The sequence below is a fragment of the Plasmodium vivax genome, chromosome 12 (genome assembly GCF_000002415.2).
Source record: "Plasmodium vivax chromosome 12, whole genome shotgun sequence".
Classification (NCBI taxonomy): Eukaryota; Apicomplexa; class Aconoidasida; order Haemosporida; family Plasmodiidae; genus Plasmodium; species Plasmodium vivax.
Window position 1 is genome coordinate 1,527,285 of NC_009917.1, and position 23,244 is coordinate 1,550,528.

The window sequence follows — 23,244 nt, forward strand, 5'->3', positions numbered from 1 at the left end:
TGGAAAAAGAAAAACTGTTGACTTTTTTTTTTCCCAAGGGATGGCGATTCCGCGTTGAATTGAGGATCACACACGTAAGAGAAACCCGGTGTGGAAAATCCCCGACGTTTGTGCACACCTGAATGGGAATTTTTTTTTTTTTTTTTCCCCGCATGTGGTACAACATGGGTCAGCTTTTTTGCCACGCTTTTTCCATCACTATTGCCGTGGTGTTTCCCGTGTGACTCCGAACGGGGGAACCTCATGTGGGCTAAGCTGGGGGGATAAACCCCACAAGACATTATACGCCTACCACGTGGATGCGTCTAAGCTGCGGTTTTCGTCCCCTTTTCCCTTAAAAGATTGCAAAACCTCGCACGCACACACGACTGGCATGCATGCGCGGGGAGGAGACACACAAATTGGCATAAAACAATTTGGGTATTAAAGCTAATTATTTTTAAATAAGTTTCATTAAAAAGGGGGGAAACGGGAAAAGGGGAAAAAGGGAAAACGAGAAAAGGCGAGATGGGAAGGGGGGAGTGGAGAAGAGCGGCGAGCCGAAGAGAGGGGAAAAAAAAATTGCAGCAAAGGGCGGAAGGAAGGTAACGAAAAAGGCAATAGTATTTGGGGGAGTGGAAAAAAAAAAAAAATCCCCGTTCGGCTATCTCATCGCACGAACAGGGAAGGCATAAAACAAAGGGCCGCGTTTTGGAGAACGCGGGGGGGAGGGGAAATGGCCGCCACGTCGTTGTGCACCGCCCACGTGAGATCAAACGGGGGAGCGCGTTTCAACTCCGCGAGTTGTTCCTTCATTTGTGCACTCATTCGCTTCTTCACCTCTCCACTTCTTCACCATGGGATTGCCTGGCACCGCTGGCGCGCTGGGCCTACTTGAGGTTCCACACCTCGATGTCCATGATGTGGAAGTCGCGGCCGGCGGCGATGAGCGGGGGGGAGAAGAAGGACTCGGACGCGTGGGTCTTCCCTACCTTCATGTCCTTGTCGATGAAGAGCGCGATGTCATTGCCGCCAATGTAAATCCCATCGCGTATGAGCACAAGGGTGTTGTTTCTGCCTGACCACTTGTAAAACTTAAAATGGGTGTTAAAGGTACAGAGAAAGGCAGAGCTCTTATCGGAGCAGTTAACAAAATTAAGGTCTCTCGTGAGGGAAAAGGGACAAAAAAAACCCATCAAATCGTAATCGAACGTTTTTAAAATAAGAATCATGGGTTTCCTTTTATTCTTTTCTGTTCTTTCGACCAGCACTTGGAAGCTATACCCATCCTTCTTCGAGCAGTAGGTTAAAAAAGGGTCTAAAGATCTCAAATTGCTAGGAATTTTCTCCCAAATATTTTGCCAGTGCAAAGAGTTAATCAGTCTAGAATTGTCATTCAGTCTAGGCCTATAGAAAGTTTTCATTTTAACATTCATGAGGTATGGAGAGGGACACTTAGTAGAAAACTTCAGTTGCTTCTCCTTACTCTTCAGCTTAAATCGATAGGCAATCTGCGTCAACTCATTTATTGTTAAGTACGGATGCATGCAGATGTGGTAAAGTATATTCTCTACCTCTTCTATGTTGGTACATTTTAGTAAGTCGCTTTCGAAAAATTTTAACAACGCTAGGCAGTAGAGACATAGGGTCTTCTGCCCTTCAAATATGTAGATGCCATAGATCCTCAGGACAAAGTCAAAGGGGAGCATGCGGGAAAAACCATCCTGTATACACCTCGCCGTCCATGCTGCTAGGTCAAAATTTAATTTCCTGAGATAGTGGTAACACTTGGGGAGGAATTGTATAAATGAGTTTAAAATGTACTTGACATACTTAACGAAATCTTTCCTCTTATAAATGAAGAAGGGCACCTCCTTGTTCTTCATCGTGTCGATTCCCTTTTTTATTAGACAGTGGATGATGCAGTAGACGACGGATGCTTTGAAATAGATCAACAGGATGATGCACAGGTTGGGGATGATGGGCGCGAACTCTATGTCGTTTCCGAAGTTGTTGTTGATGGCCCACAGCAGCTTCTTAATTTCGTGCTTGCCATTGTCGTTCAGCAGCGCAGTTAGCTCCGTCGCGTCATCCAGGTTGTACACGTTCGGCGGGTACGCGCCGCCCCCAACCCCCGGGTTTGCCCCATTAGCCCCATTAGCAGCGTTGGCCGGGTTGGCCGCGTTCGCCGCGTTCGCCGCGCTCCCCCCGTTCTCGTAAAACTTGCTGTAGAGCTCCTTCTCCAGGCGGGGGTTGTCCTTACTGTTGTACTCCACAGCGGCGTACTTTTTCTCCATTTTGCTCGGCGCCCCCTCGTGGGTCTGCTTCTCCCGCGGGGCCTCCTTCCCGCTCGTCGCGCCTTTCGTGTCCACCTGACCCACATTCTTCTCCTGGTAAACTGCCCCCTTCCTGGGGTCCGCACTCGCGGCGGCGGCCTCCTCCCCCGATTCGTGCCTAAAATTGATCTTTTTCTTCCTCTTCGTTTGTGGGGCAGCCATCTCGTCGCCCCCGCTTCCTCCGCTTGCTTCGCCCCCCTCGCTTCCCCCCACTTCGCTCCTCTCACCGTTCAGCGGGTGGCTCTCCGGCAGATGGAAATTTTCCAATTCGTCCGCGTCAGCCTCGTCCGTCCCCGTCCCGATCTCCCCCTGCGGCGTTCGGCCGCCCACGCCCCCCTCCTCCATGGGGGGACTGCTAACCAGGTTTTCGCTCTTACGCAACGATGATGTGGTTGCCTTCTCCTCCCGGGGGGTTCCTCCTCCTCCCAATTTCGTCGCCTTCTCAAAGGATAAGCCAAACGGAGGACTCATTTTTGCAATTTTGGAAAAGAACGTCTGCTTGTTGTCCTCCCTCTTTCCCACACCACCGGCGTGCCTCTGCTGATGATCCTTCCTTTCATGTTCGCTAATAATAATTTGGTAGTTTTCCTTCCTGTTTCTACCCACCCTTTCGATGCGTCCTCCCGGGGAGGGACTCTCGTGATGGTGCCTCCCCTCCAACAGTCCGCTTCCCCTAATGGACGTAAATGTATTATACTGGGTAACCATCCCCCCTGTGTTGTTCCGGCTGGGGGAGAAACCAGCCCCATGATCTCCATTAGTGGTGGTATTATGCTTTTTCTCCGCTCGGGTCCTCCTATCCTCATCCTCCTGCTCCGTCCGATCCTCATATAGATTCCCCGTTTGGAAGTTCTTCTTCTTGCGTCCACCCTGGCTGCGCTGGTATTCCTCGCCCCTGTACGCATTTGCAAATGTGATCACTTCCGCTTCCGAATCTTTGGACTTTTTTTTTTTATAAAAAATTTTTTTCAATTTTCCAAAAAGGGACTTCTTCCCGCCGTCGTTCTTCTTGTTCTCCGCGTCGCCCACCCGGTGGTAGATGTACTTTCTGCTCGCGTCGAGGGAGTCGGTTCGCTTATTCCCCGCGTCTTCCTCGTTGAACTCGCTCAGTTTCACGATGGATTCCCCGTCGTCCTCCTCTTCGTCTTCCTCCTCTTCATCCTCCTCCTCCTGTTGGCCGCTCCCCTTCCGCCGCCTCACCCCGGGGTTGTAGACGTGGTCCTCCCTCTTCCTTTGCATCCCATCATCGGACGAGGCGCTTTCAGCTTGCAGGCAGGTCCGCGCGGACTCCCCGCTGCCCCCACGTTTCGCCGCTCCGTAGTTTGGTTGCAACTTCTCCGTTGGTGTGTCACCCTTCCTGCCATTCTGCGCACCGCTCTGCGCGCCATTTTGCGAAGATGGCCAGCCGCCCACGCGGACCTCATCCAGAGGTATTTCCCCCTCCTTGTTCTTCTTCTTCCTCTCCTTAACGGAGGAGCCGCTATCCACGCCCCCGTTCTTCCAGTGAGAAATCAAATTTTTCTTCTCCTTGTTATCCTTGCTTAGGCTTTTTTTAAGCAAAGAGGAGATGTGGTCGGACAGCTTCCTTTCGTTCTTCGGATTCGTCCTCTTTACACTGAAGGCCTTTTTTAAAAAATTCCTTGTGCCGTTATAACTGGAGTATTTTTTTAAACGATACGTGGAGCTGTTTTCTCCAACCCTCCTTCCGTGCATCTTTTCATTCTCTCCATTTCCACCGTTTGAGAGCGAATCGTCGGAGTGTTGAATCCCTGTGTGGTGCAGATTTCCGTCGAAATAGGACTTGGCCTTAGCGCTGTGGTAGTTTCCCTCCTTTTCTATTTTTTTCTTTCTTATCGTCCGCAGATACAGCTTGGCTTTGTTCATTTTCTCCGCCTGCTTTTTGCTGATGATGTATTGCTCCGTCATGTAGCACTGGATGTGCAGGTACTTGTTGGATTCGTGGGCGGTCTTATCAGACGAGTGGGCGGCTCTATCGGACGAGTGGGCGGCTCTATCGGACGAGTGGGCGGCTCTATCGGACGAGTGGGCGGCTTTATCAGACGGGTGGGTCGCCTTATCAGACGGGTGGGTCGCCTTATCAGACGGGTGGGTCGCATTATCCGATTGGTGCACCACCTTGCCCGCGAAATGCAAAGCCTCCCTTGCACCGCCGCCACACCCATCTGCAGGGATGGCCCCTCCGGAGTGACCACCCCCGGCCTTCTCACAGTTTGTTGCTCCTTTGCAGTAATCAGCTGCCCCTCCCTTGGCGTAGTCCGCTACCCCTCCCTTGGCGTAGTCCGCTACCCCTCCCTTGGCGTAATCAGCTACCCCTCCTTTTCCGCAGTCCGACTCCCCCCCCCTCTCGTGCTCCGCCCCACCCGCGTCGAAATCCGGGCCGCTATTCGTATCGTCTGCCCCATTGTGAAAAATAATGATGTCATCTTTGATGAGGATATTCTTTTCGCTCTCACTACAGTTGGAGACTTTAAAACTGGACTCCTTGTGGAGTCTTTCTACATTGGTGGCCAAACCTTCTACGTTTTTCCCTCCTTCCTCCTTTATGTGTGGCTTCCCTTCCGCGGGTTTATCGCTCCCTCCTGCATTGCTGCGTTGGGGAAGCACACCACCACAACCACTATTACCCCCCATGTTGGCAAATTCGCCCCTCTTCAAATGATCACCGTGGGTGCTATGCTGCACCTCTGCCGCGCCCCCCTCCTGTGGAGCCTTCCCCTCGGGCTTTTCCGCCTTACCTTTGTAAAAGCGACTAGAGAGGTTTCTAAAAATGAAGTTATTGGAGTAGGGGAGGACCGAATCGGAGGCGACCCTCAAGTAGTTGTCAATTTTCTTACTCTTTAGCAGTTTATTTTTCACACTTTCAATGTAGAGGAATTTTTTTTTCTTCTTTTTATGTGTGAACCCAAAATTTGGGGTACTTAAAGTTTTGGGTTCTATCCAAAAGTTATGTTCAGGCAGTAAATACTGGTCCTTTTTTTTTTCATTTTCATTTGGGTGGTTAAACAGAAGCTGTAAAATGTTGCTCGTCGAATCGTTAATATTAAAGTTGTCGTAGTCGTCATTGTTCTCAATTTCTAGCTCCTCTATTTTGGTCTGAACACACATGATGTCTTCCTGCAGGCCAAGGATTCCCCCACAGAAGGTCGGGCAGTCGTTGAACAGGATGGAGGGGATTTTGTCTCCGAAGGTGTTGTAGATGGTCGTTTCGTAGAAATGCGGGAAGTTGATGACGAAGTAGTTCACATCGTTGGACCTCACCCAGATGAGGTGCTTCAGCGAGTCCGACACGCCTCTGCGGGGGGTAATTACGCAAAGTGGAGGGAAAATACGCATGGTGGTGGGAAGTTACACAGGGTGGTGGGAAGTTACACAGGGTGGTGGGAAGTTACACAGGGTGGTGGGAAAATACGCATGGTGGTGGGAAGTTACACAGGGTGGTGGGAAGTTACACAGGGTGGTGGGAAGTTACACAGGGTGGTGGGAAGTTACACAGGGTGGTGGGAAGTTACACATGGTGGTGGGAAGTTACACAGGGTGGTGGGAAGTTACACATGGTGGTAGGCAATTACGCATAGTGGTAGGCAACACACATGGTGGCATACTACCCACATCGCAGGGGCCCGCGGCTATCCCGCCGCTTCCACGGCGGTGGCACTCGTTCGAACCTTCTCAGCAGGTGCTTCACCTCCTTGTCCATCAAATTCGAGTCCGCATTCAGAACCAGACTCAGGGACCTGTCGTTCCAGTGGCTGTGCTCGTCCTTCTGCGGGGGGTGAGCGGGCGAAACGGGGGTGTAAAAAGGGATAAACATGTGAGGGGTTGCGTAAAAAGGGATAAACATGTGAGGGGTTGCGTAAAAAGGGATAAACATGTGAGGGGTTGCGTAAAAAGGGATAAACATGTGAGGGGTTGCGTAAAAAGGGATAAACATGTGAGGGGTTGCGTAAAAAAGGGATAAACATGTGAGGGGTTGCGTAAAAAAGGATAAACATGTGAGAAGTTACGGATGGGGTAAAGACATGTGCGTGTCTCTCCCGAGCTGCCTTTTCGAGGGGAGTGAGACCCCTTCTCGTTAGGGAGCCCCAGATGCTGATCCTCTGTCTGGAAGACATCACCACAGGGCAAGCCTCGCTCCCCCCCTGGCGCAGCTCTCCCTCGAAACTCACATCCGTGTTAGGGTTCCTCCATTTTTCATACACCTCCAGATTCAAATAAATATTATTGTAAATGTGATTTTTGTTTATCAAATGGTTGTACTTATTTTTCTGCGCCTGAAATATCTCGTCTGTTTTCGTTCCCCTGTATATTTTTTTCATTTTCTGAAATTTATTTCTACATTTTTTTATCTATACGTATGGTTCTGGCGCGGGGAGGGGCGTGAACGGGCGTACACATAGTTGTGTGCAGGGGGGGGGGAGATGTAAAGCAGTCGTCACGAAGTGGGGTGCGACCAGGTGAGGTGCGCGGAAACAAAAAAGAGTCACTTGGAACGCTTCTAAAATGCAGAGGGGGCTGTGCGTGCACGTGGACATGGCGGCGAGGGGGGCGCGCTCATCCACGCAGGGGTGTATAACTTATACGCACGGTGGGGAGTCACCCACGCAGCGCCGCGTCATACGCACGATGGCGAGTTATCCCCACACCGCCGCGTCATACGCACGATGGCGAGTTATCCCCACACCGCCGCGTCAAACACTCGAGTGCCTCCTCCTGCTCGCCGTACGAGGATGTACATGCATACGCGCAGGGACATATCCGCACATTTGTGGAAGGGGGGAAACTGCATAAATGTGTGAAAAACAGCACAATAAAAAAAATAAAATAAAATAAAAAAAAAAAAAAAAACAGTTTACAATTTCATAAACACTTAAACTCAGATAAGACAATAGGGGGGGGAAGAAGAACTTGTAATCAAAAATAAAGGGGGGCGGCGCACACTCTCACATGAAAAGGTGTGTTCCTATGAGTATACGTGCGTACAAGCACACGCAGAGGGACAGGCGCATGCGAACTGGCACATGGGAACACGCTCACGTGCGTCGTGTGTAGGGACGCGCTTTAAAAATTAAGGCGACGCACGCAGGTGAACTCGTGCGTGGGATGTTTTTACACGCGTGGGGAGGCACATCTCACGCGCAGGGGGGGCGACGAAGGTGAGGAAGGAGCACGAAAAGGTAACGAAAATGTGCGTGTAACGAAGGGGAACATAAGGGAAAAAAAAAGGTGTAACGAAAGGGAACAAAAAGGGGGAAAGAGGTGTAACGAAAGATAACGTTCGGGTGGGGAAAATATCACGAAACGGGGAAATAAAAAAAAAAAAGTAAATGCAAAAATTGAAATGAAATAAAAAGAAAAAACACAAAAACTCCTAAAAAATGAACAAAAAAAAAAAAAAAAAAGAAATGCATGAAAAAAGTGAAGCGAAAAGGTGGGGGGGAAACGTAAAAAAAAAAAAAAAAAAAAAAAAAACGAAAAAGGAACGCGCAGTAAGGCGAAATTTAAAAATTAAAGCTGGAAGAAGTTTAAATTAAATTAAATTGAAATAAGCTGAAATAAACTGAAATAAACTGAAATAAACTGAAATAAACTGAAATAAACTGAAATTAAATTGAAATTAAACTGATTTTACGTAAAATGGAAAAACGAAGGCGAACTCCTTCGCTTTTCTCTTAATAGACAAATACAGGCAAAATGGCTATTCCGCTTGTTTAAAAAAAAAAAAGCTAAATGAGTAAATGGTTGATAAATTAGGGAATGAATGGAGAATTCACAAGTTGGTAAAATGATAAATAAATAAATTGATAAATTGCTAAATCGATAAATTGCTAAATTGCTAAATCGATAAATTGATAAATTGCTAAATCGATAAAATGATAAATTGCTAAATCGATAAAATGATAAATTGCTAAATCGATAAAATGATAAATTGCTGAAGCTATGCCCCTTTTCCTTCAGGAAAAAAATGCACATTTTGTTGCATAAGGCGAGGGGCGCGGGTGGACGGACGTGTGTACGGTGTGTAAATCGCAGGCGCGGGGGGACACCATCGGACGAACAGATGAGCAGATGGGCGGCTGACGTGCTGGCTGACGTACGGGCTGACGTGCTGGCTGACGTACGGGCTGACGTGCTGGCTGACGTACGGGCTGACGTACGGGCTGACGAGCGGATGAAGCTAAACGTGCGTCATCGTGTGTACTGGGAACTGGCTGGAAATGCTGGTCACATTTTGCGCAAAACGAAAAAAAGGAGAGGCGCGCTCGAAGTGGCGGGCTGGCATGGAAACGGAAAAAAAGAAGCCGCACGGGGAGGCGGCGTCACAGGGGTAAGGGGGCTACGACGGGTAGGAGCGGCATGGGCGGCATGAACAGCATGAACGGTATGAGCGGCGTGAACAGCATGAACGGTATGAGCGGCGTGAACAGCATGAACAGCATGAACGGTATGAGCGGCGTGAACAGCATGAACAGCATGAACAGCATGAACGGTATGAACAGCATGAACGGTATGAGCGGCGTGAACAGCATGAACGACTGGGCAGAAACGCAGGGAGCGTATAGAGTGCGTCGCTTGAGGGGCGCTAAAAAGTAGCCTTCAAGGGGGAGTCAAAAGAGGGCCTTTACGTACGTGAAAATCTGCATCTTGCACACCGCAGACAAAACAAAGTTGAAAGAAGAGCCGGAGGTTACAAAAAGGGGGTGGGCAAACAAGCACGGGGGGGCATAATGGGTGCAGATGCCAGAATTATAGGCAGTTACCACAATTACAGCCAGCTACCGCATCGGGGTGCACAACACACGCCATGAAAAAAGGGGCACACACACATAAACACAGATTCTACATGCAGACATGGGTACATACTACCGCGGACACGCGGACGGTTGGCCAGTCCGAAGCCCCTATTAACTCCGCAGCTCCTCCGAAGGGGATACACACAGAAGGTACATACAACTGGTACACGCGAATGAACGTTTCATAAAGAGCCACTCGACGGATGCGACAGGCTCGCGGAGAAACTTTCACTGGCGCGTATGCAGATGTACGAAGATCCAGTTACGTATTTATTCACCCATAAAGGGGCATCTCATGCGCGTTGGCCTTTCGCGTTCGCCTATGCACACATATCTACGGCTATGTGGAGTGCACGCTATAAATTTTTCTGCACGGCGAGTCAGAAATGGCTTTGTAAGTTTTTTCTTTTCCTTTTGAAAATCCGCACAAGGGGGATAAACCAAAAAAAAGGGGAGGCAAAGAGGGTGAAGAAGGTGAAGAAGGTGAAGAAGGTGAAGAAGCCGAAGAAGGCAAAGAAGGCAAAGAAAGCAACGAACGCAACGAATGCACAGCGGGTAAAGAAGTTGAAGAAGCGCAGGAGTGCTTCCCAAATGGAAGATGCAAGAAATGTACAAAGTGGTATGAGAAAAAAAAAAAAAAAAATGAAAAAAAAGAAAGAAAGAAAAAAAACAAAAGCAGAGATGATTGGCTAACCGAAGTAAGCACAATGCGACCTTCCTCCGAACGACACTGCCATGCGTACGCTTGCGTCAATTTTCATTTTGCCAGTAACGGTGAAAATGTGGTGATGCGGCAAAAAAAAAAAAAAAAAAAAAAAAAAAAAAAAAAGATTATATTAGATGAAATGTGATGAGTAGAGAACTTAAAAAAAGGTAAAAACAACGAGGAAAAGAAAACGTTATCAACCGAATTTGGTGAAAATATAAAAAAAAAAAAAAAAGCTTCGATACCCCCCCCACCATTCCTGGGTGTGTAATACCATTTTGAAAGCCAAACACTGTAAGACTTTCTGGCAAAATGTTTTTCTCTATGCATATGTACATGCACGTCCACCTATGAGCTGATCACGTGAATGAATTAGCAGCCGAGGGGGGAGGAAGAATAAAACAGTCCTGGCTACATATTGTGTTCTTTCTCTTTGCTTAGTGGAATGATGCCACGATGCAAACTATATGTATACACATCTTTGCGCAAAGGGAGAAAAGAAAAGGAAGAAATACAGGAGGCGCCAAAAATAAATAACGCCGTATGCGACGAACTCATGGGAGTACCTCATGTGCATACGCCCACACCAGGCAAGAGTACATCCCATGGGGGTACGCGAACGGGCAGGAAGGTAAAAAAAGAAGAAAATAAAAAAAATAAAAAATAAAATGCTAGCCTTCCCTTTTCTTTCCCCACCATTTGGTTGCAAAAATGGCAAAGGTCACTTAAAATTGAGCAGCGCCGCTTCCAAAATTGCAAAGAGGAAATGAATTCAAGGCGACCGTTTTTGCGGCGTTTATTTTGGCCCCCTAACGGAACAACTGTCATCGGTTCGCTTTTTTTTTTTTTTTTTCTGCCACGATTTTTGCGAAACACATCGCCCCGTTCCTGCCATTCGCTCTGCCCTCCGAAGCGATGAAGCACAGTAGACATAAATTCAAGGGACCCCTTCCAAGAGGACACTCATCGGCACGTGAACATGTAATACGCTTTGCAAAGGAACCATTCCGCAAATCGCGACAAGGAAAAGCACACCGCTCGACTTATGTGTGATGCCCCTTTTCTGGGAGGCCGTTTCACCTGAACACATTTGCCACTTTATTTTCACGGAGCATTTCGAAAGGGGAGCAAATACGCAGACATGAGCACTTACGTGCACACCTATAGGACTAATCAGATGTGTTTAGCCTTTTCAAACAGGGTCAAACGCTCCGCAGCTGATGGGGCTGGCAGATTTTCTTTTCCCTCTTTTTGCAAATGTAGTCGCCCTGTGGACATGTCAACTGTGCAGAGCGTGAAAAAAAAGGCAAAGCAGTTGACGCTAATGTTTCAGGTTTAGGGTTTCCCCTTTTCAACGACACGGAGTTTGGCTGTACGCCCTCCCCCTGGAAGTGGTGAATTTCAAAGGGGGCCTCTTTCCTTTCTTCTTATAAAACCACGCAAAAGGTTAAAAAAATAAAATAAAAAAAAACAACCCAATAGCGTAATAGCCTAATAGCGTAATGCCGTAGTACCATGGTAGGGCTGGGTGGCACAAAATGGAGACGCCCCCACCGGCGTGTAGATCGGGGCCCCCCTTTCACGACGTTATCATCTTGTAAACATCCGACTGGCAATTTTTTAACCTTTCAATGACGCCCTTATCGCAGAAGCTCAGGCGAAATGAATGCTTAAAGCATTTGTATAACTCTTCCGTGTGGGGTAGGCATTCCCGAGAGATCCTGCGAAAAGGGGGAGACAAGTGCCTTTTTTTTTGGGTGAGCATATACCAAAGTGGCGCAGGTGCTGCTGTCCTTCCGCTCCTTTGGTTTGTTTTTCGCTTTTTATTTATTTATTTTTGCTTATCTTTTTCGCGCCTCACATTTGCGTTGTCGTGTTTATCGCCCTGTCCAGGTCGCTGGCGCACTTCTCCTTCGCGTTGCTGCTGCGCTTGTTCGCCTGCATGCACATTTTGTAGTCGTTGTAATCTTTGCGGGCTGCCAACGTGTTCTGCGGCAGGAAAAAAGAGAAGGAGACGGGAAGGAGAAAGAAAAAGAAAAAAAAGGAAAGGAAAAAAACAATGTGAGGATACGTTTTATAGCATGCGGGGCGACGTCGCGACTTGAAGATGGACGCGCACAGGCGCGCCAGATCGAATGTATGCCATTCGCTTTTTGTTGCGAGCCCACGCGGGGACGCGCTGTCCCTTCTTGAAAAGGTATCAAAAGAGGTGTCAACAGAGGTGTCAAAAAATGTGCGTAAGTCTTCAGTGGCACGAACGTGTGCGCCTGTTACGTCCATTCAGTCATTCAATTTTACGCATCCCCTATTTCGCAAATTTCAAATTTGTTCCAATGCTCTGCGCACTTACCACACTCATCTTTCCTCTGTTCCGCGGAATGAACACACGCGTAGGGTAAGAATGGCCAAATGATTGCTCGTTAGTATATGTACTGGTTAGCCTATTCGCCCAAGCGCTAACAGCTGGACGTTTAAGAGCTCAATCCTCACAATATCAAAATCGGAGGTTTGCATTCCTTCTGTGAAAATGTTAAATGTACAGAAAAAAAAAAAAAAGTTCTCACATCACGTAAAAAAGAGTTACATTAGCTAGTTGAGAAAAAAAAAAAAAAAAAAAAAAAACGGAAAAAACGGAAAAAAACACCTGACCCGTTCAGGCAATTTTTGCTTTAAATTTACTAACTTATTTTTCACCCATTTGTTCACTTATGTTTGCTATTTTTGTTTGCATCCCTCTTAACGAACGAAAAACCGTTGTGTAAGAGAAAACAGAAAAAAATTAAAAATCGAGCTATTCGCAAAATTGTAATTTTTTATTCACGTGAAAGGGGGTAACTGTATGGCCCCCCATTTTCGAAAACGCGAATTTGTTTTTTTCGCAAAGAGGGGAAGGAACTAATTCCCCCGACAAGAGAAAGTTGCGCGATCACGCATGAACGGTACGCCGCTGCGTACACATACATACCTACACGCATGTGTAGTTATATCGCGGCATACTCGAAATGGTATTTCCTCGCGAACGCCTCAAGTTCGCGCGGCCATTTACGTCCCCGTTGCACACACATTTTTATAACCTTTCAAAGTGGGTGCCCATATTGGATGAGGTGGATATGCAAATGGGTCTGTAAGAGCGATACTGACCTGAACCTGCCAGGAAATCCCATTTCGTGATCAGCGGGTGTATATAAAGCAAAAGAGAACATAATGAACTCGATCTACAGCAGCACCACAACCCTATTCATTACTCCCCTTGTAGGATGTCAAAAACGAGAGGGAGTCTTTCTTCACCTTTTTCAGCATCTCCTCCATGCACTTTTCATAATTCTGCAAAGGAGTGGGGAAAGACGAAAAAATATGTTTCACTATTTTTTTTTTGCGGCCAAATGGCAGAAACGGTGGTCAAGATAAAAACTCCGTTTCACATTTTAGGAATCTTCCCATCTGTGCATCAAGCTGGAGCTCATATCTTCATGCCATGTTTTTAAAAAAAAAAAAATGCCTTACAATTTTTAACGGTTGGCACTGACTTATGCCGTCACTGGCGGTCTGCTCATTTCCGTGGGGTTGCAAATTTTCGTTCAGGCATTTGAAAAATTTATCTGACGCGGACTCGCACCCTGCTTGGGCAACGTGGGTAGCAAGTAAGTAGGTGAGTGGGTACATGTAGAGGCATACGCATACGTGGGCTGCCCCATTTTAACGGTGTGTGCGAGCAACTGGTCCGATTTATTAAAGACGCATCCGGATGCAAAGAAAAAAGAAAAAACAGAAAAGAAAAAGGAAGAAAAGAGGCCTCCCTCTAATACAACGCTGCGCAACCTGTGCATACATTTCTCACTCTTCGGGGGAGCAACAAATATTTACCTTTTAACACCGCGGGGAAGTACGGCTTCATCGAATCGATTCCCTTACTCATTTGTTCGATTGAAGAAGTGGGACAAAAAAGGAAGAAAAAAAAAAAAAAAAACTTCGCTCGTTCGAAATACGTGTTTTATTTTTTTTTTTTAACCTTCGTCCCTGTGTTCTTTCTTCTTTATGTAGGGAAAGGAAATGAATTCTGACTGCCTTCAAAAATTACGCTCCTTCAACAGCTTTCCTTGGCGCATTTTTTTTTCACTCGATTTGCTTTAAACGTGGGTTGCTCCCCTTTGTAGATTTTATTTTGCGTACCTTTGCCGTTTTCTTCTCCGTTTCGGGGAGGGAGAAGTTTTAAAGCAACTTAACATGGGCTGAGGATTCTACACAAGTGTGGTGTTTTCCTCAAGTGAGTTAACCAACACTGGGAGGTGAAAGGGGGAACACAAAAGGATCGACTTTTTATTCACTCCCCATATTAACATAATGACATTGCACATAATTCATCGAGATGGAGTGGTCCACTAACCAGTTAGTGGCATCATAGTGGGGGCATTTATTTGGGCAAAATTGCATGTGGTACGAGAAAAAAAAAAAAGGTAAGAAATAAGTCGAAACGAACGAAACGGATGCGACGAATGGGAACGAATTGGAAACGCATTTGTTTATCCCCCTTTTCCCAGCCGCAACAAAGAAGCACTTTCTTCCGACTCGTTTATTTGCCTATTCGCATGTGCGCATGCAGAGTGACGCATATCTTTTTCGAATTGGCTTTATTTAAATCTGCGCTTCGTCTGGGGGGGAAATAATTCGCGCGTCAACGGAAATTGTCTCACTCGTCGGTGATGGGAAAAGAAAAAAAAAAAAATACATAAATATATATTTATATATATGTACCTATATACCCTACGCGAACTGCTATGCAAAAGTGCCCATTGAAACTCCCGGGGTGTGTAAAAAAAGTTCGTCTCTTCCGGTTCTACATGGATGTACGTTCTTAAATGTATGCAGGGTTTCGCCTTCCCGGCGTTTTACTGTTTTTTTTTTTTTTTTTAAATTGTACAAAGCCATGTGTTTGGGAAAATTGCGCAGGCATATGGATGCTCATCGCAGAGCTTTCAAAGTAGCCGCAAAAATGAGCAATATGAAACGAATTAATTTGTGACGAAATTGAGAAAAATGGAACGAGCCACGGATTTCTTATAAGCGTCCCGCAGTCTGCTGTGCTGGAAGGAATCAATTTCACGCCCTATGCGCGCATGGGTGAAAGCAGCGGAGGGACTCTGCACATTCGCACGCGTTTTATTAACAAGTGTTTGTGTAGAAGGGGTGCAGTGGAAGCAGTACCATCCAAGTCAGTACATGTGCAAACTGGCGAATGTACAAATGTGTAAGTTTGTACGAGCAATAATCATGCCCTTCGCACATTGTGGACATAATTCGATATCCCCCACCGATGAGGATTTCTCACCCTCTCTCATGTGAAACACGAAACGCTTCCTTTTCTCAGCACATTTTGCTCATCCTGGGAAAAAACGACGTCACATCGTGTATCAGTGGAGCTTACACGATTTTCTTTATGTACGAAAAGTATACCCGCTTTGCAAACAAAATTACAAACCGTGTGGGGAGGACAAACAGTGTAGGAAAGACAGTGTTGGAGAGACAAAGAACGTTTCTTCTCCTGCAGGTAATGCCCACCATTTATGAAAAAATTAAAAAAAAAAAAAAAAAATCACATTTTTGCCTGACCTGTTAAGGTAAAATGAGCACTTCCTTGCCTGACAATTCGGGGGAACATATGGCTAGCTCGGATGGGAAAAAAAAAAAAAAAAAAAAAACACGCGATGTGAAGGATGATGGGGGGGTTAAGCAGTGCCCCCCAGGTGGATTCCCTGTGGAGGAGGCGACAAAAAAGCGGGAAAGAAAAAGGGAGAAAAAAGAAAAAAAAGAAAAAACAGAAAAAAAAGAAAATTTCCAAACTACCCCAAATAGCCAAAATATCCAAAACAGTGAAAGTAGCCCCAATGACCCACACAACATTCGAGCCAATGAAGGCGAAGAGGACCGCTATCGGAAGGAACAGAACGAACAACTCGTTGAGGGAGAAGAGGCAACTGACCTAACGGCACGAATAGAGGCCCCCAGTGAGGATCCCCACACAAATCAAAGTTCTGAAAAAAAAAAGAAAAAAAAGAAGAAAAAGAAAAAGAAGAAAGGGGAAGGTGACGAGGAAGAGGTAGATGGGGAAGATGAAGAAGAAAGACAAAAATCAAAAGCGCTGGAGGTAACAAAAAAAAAAATGGAGGGACAACACGAAGTAGACATAAACAAAGTGACAAGCGAAACAAAAGATGAAAAAGATGCCCCATCAAATGGGGAGAATTGCGTTGAAGATGGAGCTCCAGGGACAGGAGACTACACTATACGTGGGAGAGACCTTGGAGAGGGTACCACAAGTGCAACCCGCAAAGGGAATAAAGAGAGTGAGGAAATCAAATCCACCAGGAAGGAAACCAAAGGGGGAGGAGAAAACCGTAGACTCCATAGTAGCAGTGGCAGTGATGCACATGAACAGGTGCAGGTAAAACACAACCAAGGGGATACACAACTGGACGAAGCAGAGAATCAGGTTGGCCAAAAAAAGGAGAAGGAAGCCCAACGTGGAGGAGAAGAATGCCACAAACAAGAAAAAGAAAATAGGGACATTTCGGAAGGCGAGCTAAATGGCGCGGGACAATGTGCAGAGGGCGCACTCCTCGAAATGGAGACCATGCATAGCTTAAGGGATAGCGAGAAAAAGGGGGAAGAGAGGAAAAAGAAAAAAAAGAAAAAAAAAGAGGGTCCCACGAAGGGGGAGTCAAGGAGGAGCAAAAGGGCGAAAGCTAAAGAGAAGGGCAAAGCGGTCGAGGCGGAGGACCAAGCGATCGAGGCGGAGACGGATCAAGCCGCCGAAACGGAGAAGGACAAAACGGCCGAAATGGAGAAGGACCAAACCGCCGAAACGGATAACGAACCCGAGCAGGCGAAAGAAAAATGCACTGAAAAAAACGAAGAACTGCTTGTCGCAGCAACGGACGAGGGGGTACCACCCGAGGGCGAAGTTCAAGAGAGCGTGGATTGCGCAACTGACTCAATCGCAAGGATTGTTAGCAAGGAGGAGAGCGACTCGAACGGGGGGACAACGCCGGAAGGGGGCTCCTTACACAAAATGTGCCATTCGAACGGTGTGAAGCACCTAGGTATAAGAGGAACTCCGCTGTGCGTTGACTGCTGAGCGGCGAATGAGGGTGCGCGCGCAGCTGACTAGGAATTTCGTCCGTTAAGCGGTGGCTCTGTTAAGTGCTAGCTCTTGGAGAGGCACCCACCCAAGTGGAACTTCCCCGCGTCTGGGAAAAAAAAAATAATAAAATAAAAAAAAATACATCCCCCTTTTTTTTTCCCCCCCCTGCTCCCATTAATGTTAGAAACCTACGAAAGCAAAGTATGCGTGGCGAACTCCTTTCACGACATATCGAGCCCCACGTCTGAGAACGGGGAGACCGAAGAGGGAAGCCACACGGGCGAAACCGCGAGCTACGGGGAAAATAAAAAAAGCTTTGACTTGCTGTCCTACATCGAAAATGGAATTAAAAATTACGTCAATCTGCTAAAGGAAGAAAACGTGGAGATATACGAAAGAAAATGTGTTAAGGAGATAATATCCTTTCACAAATTAAAATTAAAATATTTAAAAAAAAAAAAAAAAAAAATTAAGCAAAATATACACGTGGAGAACTCCGCATCAGAATGTGGATCACCCATATTATGTAGCACTTCCGAGGAAGACAAGGAAGAAATAATTAAAAATTTTGGCCGCTTCGATTCTTTGACTTGGGGTCAGGCAGACGAAGGCAGTGCCAGTAGCGCTGCTACACATAACAAAGGCACGAATGGAAAAAGCGGAAATGGAAATGCCAACGTGGGAAAGAAATCGAGCAAAGGTAAGAAGAACCCCAGTCATGGGCAGACCCCCTGGGGTAGCGAAAATGACCCACTTGGCAGCACCACATCGGTGCACAAGAAGAAGGCGAAGAAGGTGGAGAGGCGGGGTGCGAACAAAAGTTCAGACGAATCGAGCCCGGGCAAAATGGACACGAGCTCCTTGAACGACATGGAAGTGGAAAACCAGTCGGAGGAATTGGGCTGCGCGGAGAGTGCAAGACGAGGGTGTGTTCCCCCAAGTAGCGGGGTGGAGGTGAAAAGGGAGTGTCACGCCGCTGCTCTGCAGAGTAACAGCCTCACCGCCCCGAGCGAAGACCTCGAGGGGGGAGGAAGCCCAAGCAGCAAAAACGTTTTCGAAGCGCTGTTCCACTTTTACGCAAAGGATAGAGGAAGCGCCAAACGAAACACAGAACCGGAAGGAAAAACGAGCGAGGCGAGTTGTTACGCGAAAGGTATGGACCTCGAGCTGTTCTTAAATTTCTCCAAACATTATAAAATTATAAAAAGCTTATTAACAAAAAGTGAGTTGGAAAAAATTTTTTTAAATGAAACCAAAGGAAATACATACATCCAAGCAAGACAGTTCCAGAAGGTCCTAATGGTATGTGCGCAAATAGCATTTACCAAACCACCACATAGGGTCAATTTCACAGACACGAAAAAAATATTCCACTGTTTGGTTACATGGCTTTGTAACAACGCACCTGAGCAACAAAAAAAAATTATTTTAAAAAGTTGCCAGCTAGCCGATTCTTCCATACTCACGGAGAATGGCAAAACAGCCGAACAGCAGAAGGCTGATGTGAAAAGCTCAACGTTGCGAAATAAACAATACTCCATTTCTGTGAAGGACAAAAGTAGGAAGCCACCCACAAATGACATTGTACTGACCAATTCGCAAAAATTTGAAACGCCATCGAAGAAGATGGAGAAGGCCAAAATGTTCCGCTACAACACGAGTGTCAATTTGCGCAAGTAGTGGTGCGGACTGGGGAGAAGGCCATCTCACGGTTAACGAATCTCACCAGATGGTGAGCCTCCATAGGGCCATACTTTTTACCTGCGCAACTTGTTAATTTGCACCTTCACACGTGTGTCTGATGAACGACCGCTTTCATTTTGAAGAACTGCTCATTTTTTTGTATTTTGAAATATTTTTTTTAACCTTTTAATTTTTTTTTTTCCGTAAATGTCAAATTGGGCATTCTCCCTGCATGGGGGTATGGAAGCGGGCGGAGTCCGTCTTTCTTCCCAACACAGTGTCCCACTTTGACACAACCAGAAGTTGCTTCGTAATCTGCTACGTTGCTCACAAACGATTGAGAAGTAAAAGAATTGGTCAAAATGGATGGGCTGAATTACAAAAAAAAAAGAAGTACACCAGCTAGGCAAAAAAAAAACATGTAGCTTTTTTTGCGCAGTTTCAATAATGCTTTATAAACAAATGGATGCGTAGGGGAAAAAATGCACACGGAACGGAAAGCAAATCGTCCACGTTAGGAGGCGTTAAAAATGGGTACACAAAACAGTACTACGGATTAGGGACCGTAAACCGCGGACTACACACGCGACTTCCACATGCGCATGTGCGACATCGATGTGGCTCCTACAAATTGCGAAAAAGGGCTGAACGTTCCCACACACAAAAAAAAAATCACCTTTCGTGTAATTTGCTTATGTCATCGAATAGCAAGCGCTCCTCTGTGGTGACCTTGCCTGCAGGTACGGTGAAGGGGGGAAGAGGAGGCAAAAAATGTGCTCACGTTTTATTTTTTTTTACATGAACGGTTCAGGTGTAAATGGGAAAATAAGCGGAAAGAAGAGAATTTTTTTTTTTTTTCCTTTTTCACATGAACGGTTCAGGTGAAAATGGGAGCACGCGCGGGAGCAGCTTTATATTTTTATTCTTATACTTATTCATATGCTTATTTTTATTTTCTCCCTTTCGAGTGCCACAACGCCGCTCAGCTCCAAGCAGTACCTGAATGTTTATCAAAAATTGCAACCAGGGCGGACTCCTCATCGGGTAAAATCTGCGAAGCGGGGCGAAACATACAGACGCGTCGTGTAAATGGTCGATCAACAGATCGAAAGAGTGGCTAAACAGGTAAAACGAAAGCGCACATTATGCACGTATACGTGTGTGTGTGTACGAAGTACCTGCTTGACCTCCCCGCGGAGGCCCCTGTACTGCCCCCTCAGGATCAAAACGTGCCGCCCGATTTTTGGTATAACCGTTTGGAGCTGCTTTTGATGAGCAGAAGTTTTTTTTTTTTCGCTGTTGTTCAGCTGGATTTCACATTTATCCCTTTCGTCAGAGGGGACGGAAACGATGACGCCCTTGTGGTTACAATATTTGTGTTTCCTGTCGATTATTTTAACGACGATATTTTTGCATAACCAGGAGTACTGCTTACCAGTGGGGGGGTTCCCTTTTTCGTCTTTTTCTTGTTGCTTCTCCTCCATTTCGCTGTGGCTATTTTGCTGATTTTTTAAATTAGCAGCTGTGTTCGTTACCCTTTTTTTCGCCTCGTTTTCCAGAAGGAGAAGTTCGATGGATGACAGGGGTCTTTTCTTCGCCGCACCCTTGACTACATCATTTTCTACGGAGAACCGCTTATCTGGCAAAGAGTCCGCCACGTGCCCCTTTCCTTCTTCCCCCTTGCTCAGTGCCTTGGCTATGAGGACGTTAACACCGGCTTTCGACGCACTGGACTCCCTTCGAGTAGCTTTTATAGACGATATGACAATTTTCTCATCACTTTTTTTATTCAATCCTGTATATTCCGATTGGATAAATTTCCCCGTTTTTTTAGCCTCTTCAATAGCTTCATTAATTTTTTTTTCTTTCAATTCTTCATAGGAGTATTCGATTTTTTTCCTTTGCTCAAAAGCTTTTTCTCTTTCAATTTTTTCCCTATCGATATATTCTATGTACCACCCCCTTTCCGTTTCTTCAATTTTACATTTCCCCGTCTTCCCAAGGTAAAGAACAAAATCGGTGAGAGTCACCCAGACGGTGGCATTCATATGGATGTGTGTTTTATCGCTGATCATGTTGGTGTAGACGGTGTTGGCCAGAATACGCGTTCGACAATATTTCGTTTTCATTAAGCGCATAAATTCTTTCTCGAACATAGAGGAGTAGTCATCCATAAATTTATTTGCGTCTTGGCAGAAGATCTGCATTTGCCTTTGGTGCGTCTCCGACAGTCGGTGGCACTTGAATCCGTTTTCGTCTCTGCACTGCTTTTCGCACATTTGGCAGTACCACTTCAGCTTCTGGAGGCCCTTGGCCTTCATCTTGTTCGCCAGCCATTTTGGCGTCCCCGGCTCGGCGCGCGGCATGGTGCGTCCTTCGGTTGGGGGTGGGCGGTAGGCGGTTTGGCGGTAGGCGGTTTGGTAGCTTCGTTTCGCCGCTACTTCGCCGCCACTTCCCCGCTACTTCGCTCGCCAGATGGGGGGAGCTGCCGGCACGCTGAGGCGCTGCACTCGCGCGTACACGCAAACTCAGGGGTTACATAGCACGATTTGGTGCCCCTCGGTTTGGCCCCTTTGGCATGTCTCCCCCCGGGTTACTCAACTTTGGCTCTTTCCTCTCTCCTCGTGGAATCCCAGGCGGGCGGATCATTCGCCCTGTTCAACTTCTGCTCCTGCGGTTTGGCTTTGCTGCGTCAGCTCGGATCGGCGGCGCGACATCCCCGTACGTCACGCATGGGTAGTCACGCATGGGTAGTCACGCATGGTTAGTCAGGCATGGTTATTCACGCATGGTTAGTTCCTCACCGTTGGCCAACCCTGCTTGCGCTCTCCTCTTTTTTCACCCACGAAACGGCGCGACGAAGCGTGCGTCCCTTTGCAGCCAAGAGGAAGTTTCGTTTCAAAGAAGAACGGGGGAAGTGGCGCCGCATTTAGCTTGCCGGCCAAAGCGCAGAAAGAAAAAGGCACAGGGGGGCGCGAAGTGGAAGCGAAAAAATCACCGCACGCGCGTACACGTTTAGTAATACTCACAGCTTGCCCAATTTACCAAGGCAAAAAAAAAAAAAAAAATAAATAATTTCCATTTTTTCTCGAAAAAACGCATCCCTGTGGGCAGCCTTGTAGGAATCCATGCGGGAATCCACGCGGGAATCCACGCGGGCCAACTTCAACACGCTTACAATTCAGTGCAAAATGCACTTGCCGGAGAATTCGCCAAGCGAGCAGGGCAGCAATAAGGTTCCGGGGGACTGCGGACAATGGTGAAATGGGAAAAGAGAAGGGTGTACGCGCACGCAGCGTTGGGAGGAAGAGCTCCCGAATGAGGACCCCCCATTTGCTAGATACGCGAGCAGGGAGTTTTCTCTGCATGTGAGGAAGTACGTACGTGGGCATGTACGCCGTTCTGCGAGCCTGTAAATGTCGTGGTTAACAAAAAAAGGAAACGCGCTGGAGAGATTACTTTCGTAGAGATCGCCTTTGGAGTGATAACCCCGCCAGCCAACCGTTTGCCAACTGGTTACCCGGCTGAGGGCGCAGCCAACCGTTGTGGAGAACCACGATGGGCCACCTAACCAGAGTAGCCATCCCGTTTATTCTCCTAATGATAAGTGATAAGGTGCCATTTGTCGGAAGCTTCTTCAGCGCAAGCGGTGGTGGCGAAATGGCCCAGAGGGGGGGGAGGAAGGGAAGAAACGACTGTTACCACGTGTCGAAGCGGAGGAAAGGCGCGAGGGAGGTAGTCCGAAGTAGTGTTGCAAGGGAGGGGCTCCTAAATAGCGTTGCACGGGAACAGGGAGGGAGTCCGCTGGGCGGCCCCCCCGTGCTAGATGGGGTAGACAAAGCGGAGGACACAAGCTGTGATGGCGGTGATGACCGTGCAGACGCCCACGGTGGGTACCCCACACATTGCTACACAGCCGAGCTGGACATCTTCCAGAATGACTGCCTACAGCTGAAGCAGTGGTACCAAGGGCAGCAGGTGCGGGAGAAGTGGAAGCAAAAGCACATCGAAAATGTGCGGAGCAACTACGAGAAGGTCCTCCTAAACAACAAGTACAATGAGCTGTTTAACATGTATAGAAATGTCAAAAAAAATAATGTAGAAAATTCTAAAAGGAGAGTTAAAACGAACAGAATCAATCCGGTCGTCTATATAAAAAAAAGACTAGTCTCAGCAACAGCAAAGTATATTAAAATGTCCTTTATAAAAACGAGGAAGATTCTTTGGAAAATCAGATACATGCCCATAATAAAGGCCTTCGCTTTTCTGTACTACTACGGCACGAACAAATACACGGTGAATATTTACAAGTGCATTAAGTCGTGCCTCTTTAACGCCATTAACAAATACGGGCGGAATAATATCAAGCCCGTTTTCCACACGCTGCAGGCTAATATGGGTGGGTACACCAAGAAGATTAACATCCGCGCCAAGGGGAAAACGGACATCATACGCGAGCCGCACACGCACATTCGGGTGGTCCTCGAGGTGTAGGAGCCACATGGGGAGCCTATCCCGTTAGCCGCGTAACGGCGTAACCGCTAACCGCTAACCGCTCAACCATTTGACCGCTTTTTTTTAAGTCATCTT

At 46.9% G+C, this 23,244-nt stretch overlaps 7 protein-coding genes across 7 annotated transcripts, besides 4 other annotated features; 3 read left to right on the forward strand and 4 right to left on the reverse strand.

Annotated features, from left to right (window-relative positions):
* Positions 1–869: 869 nt before the first annotated feature.
* Positions 870–6,652, reverse strand: PVX_117065 (TLD domain-containing protein; the record flags this gene model as incomplete). The annotated part of the gene is made up of 3 exons (XM_001615658.1): positions 870–5,628; positions 6,002–6,099; positions 6,503–6,652. The coding sequence occupies 3 exons, from the start codon at positions 6,650–6,652 to the stop codon at positions 870–872; spliced, it is 5,007 nt and encodes a 1,668-aa protein (XP_001615708.1).
* Positions 3,098–3,119: a microsatellite.
* Positions 4,384–4,422: a microsatellite.
* A 2,038-nt stretch (positions 6,653–8,690) lies between the features above and the next one.
* PVX_117070 (hypothetical protein) lies at positions 8,691–9,820 on the forward strand (the record flags this gene model as incomplete). Its single annotated transcript, XM_001615659.1, has 2 exons — positions 8,691–8,897; positions 9,512–9,820. 2 exons carry the CDS (start codon positions 8,691–8,693, stop codon positions 9,818–9,820), a joined length of 516 nt encoding a protein of 171 aa, XP_001615709.1.
* Positions 9,108–9,135: a microsatellite.
* Positions 9,454–9,482: a microsatellite.
* A 1,181-nt stretch (positions 9,821–11,001) lies between the features above and the next one.
* Positions 11,002–12,371, reverse strand: PVX_117075 (hypothetical protein, conserved). The gene is made up of 3 exons (XM_001615660.1): positions 12,184–12,371; positions 11,695–11,822; positions 11,002–11,554 (listed from the first exon to the last, which is right to left on the reverse strand). The coding sequence occupies exons 1-3, from the start codon at positions 12,190–12,192 to the stop codon at positions 11,413–11,415; spliced, it is 279 nt and encodes a 92-aa protein (XP_001615710.1). The 5' UTR covers positions 12,193–12,371; the 3' UTR covers positions 11,002–11,412.
* A 615-nt stretch (positions 12,372–12,986) lies between these two features.
* PVX_117080 (hypothetical protein, conserved) lies at positions 12,987–14,228 on the reverse strand. Its single transcript, XM_001615661.1, has 3 exons — positions 13,698–14,228; positions 13,338–13,450; positions 12,987–13,157 (listed from the first exon to the last, which is right to left on the reverse strand). The coding sequence occupies exons 1-3, from the start codon at positions 13,747–13,749 to the stop codon at positions 13,068–13,070; spliced, it is 255 nt and encodes an 84-aa protein (XP_001615711.1). The 5' UTR covers positions 13,750–14,228; the 3' UTR covers positions 12,987–13,067.
* A 1,261-nt stretch (positions 14,229–15,489) lies between these two features.
* On the forward strand, positions 15,490–18,651 carry PVX_117085 (hypothetical protein; the record flags this gene model as incomplete). Its single annotated transcript, XM_001615662.1, has 2 exons — positions 15,490–16,930; positions 17,156–18,651. The coding sequence occupies 2 exons, from the start codon at positions 15,490–15,492 to the stop codon at positions 18,649–18,651; spliced, it is 2,937 nt and encodes a 978-aa protein (XP_001615712.1).
* Positions 18,652–19,636: 985 nt separating this feature from the next.
* On the reverse strand, positions 19,637–21,020 carry PVX_117090 (hypothetical protein, conserved; the record flags this gene model as incomplete). Its single annotated transcript, XM_001615663.1, has 2 exons — positions 19,637–19,705; positions 19,833–21,020. The coding sequence occupies 2 exons, from the start codon at positions 21,018–21,020 to the stop codon at positions 19,637–19,639; spliced, it is 1,257 nt and encodes a 418-aa protein (XP_001615713.1).
* Positions 21,021–22,212: 1,192 nt separating this feature from the next.
* PVX_117095 (ribosomal protein, putative) lies at positions 22,213–23,148 on the forward strand (the record flags this gene model as incomplete). Its single annotated transcript, XM_001615664.1, has 1 exon — positions 22,213–23,148. The coding sequence occupies one exon, from the start codon at positions 22,213–22,215 to the stop codon at positions 23,146–23,148; it is 936 nt and encodes a 311-aa protein (XP_001615714.1).
* Positions 23,149–23,244: the final 96 nt, after the last annotated feature.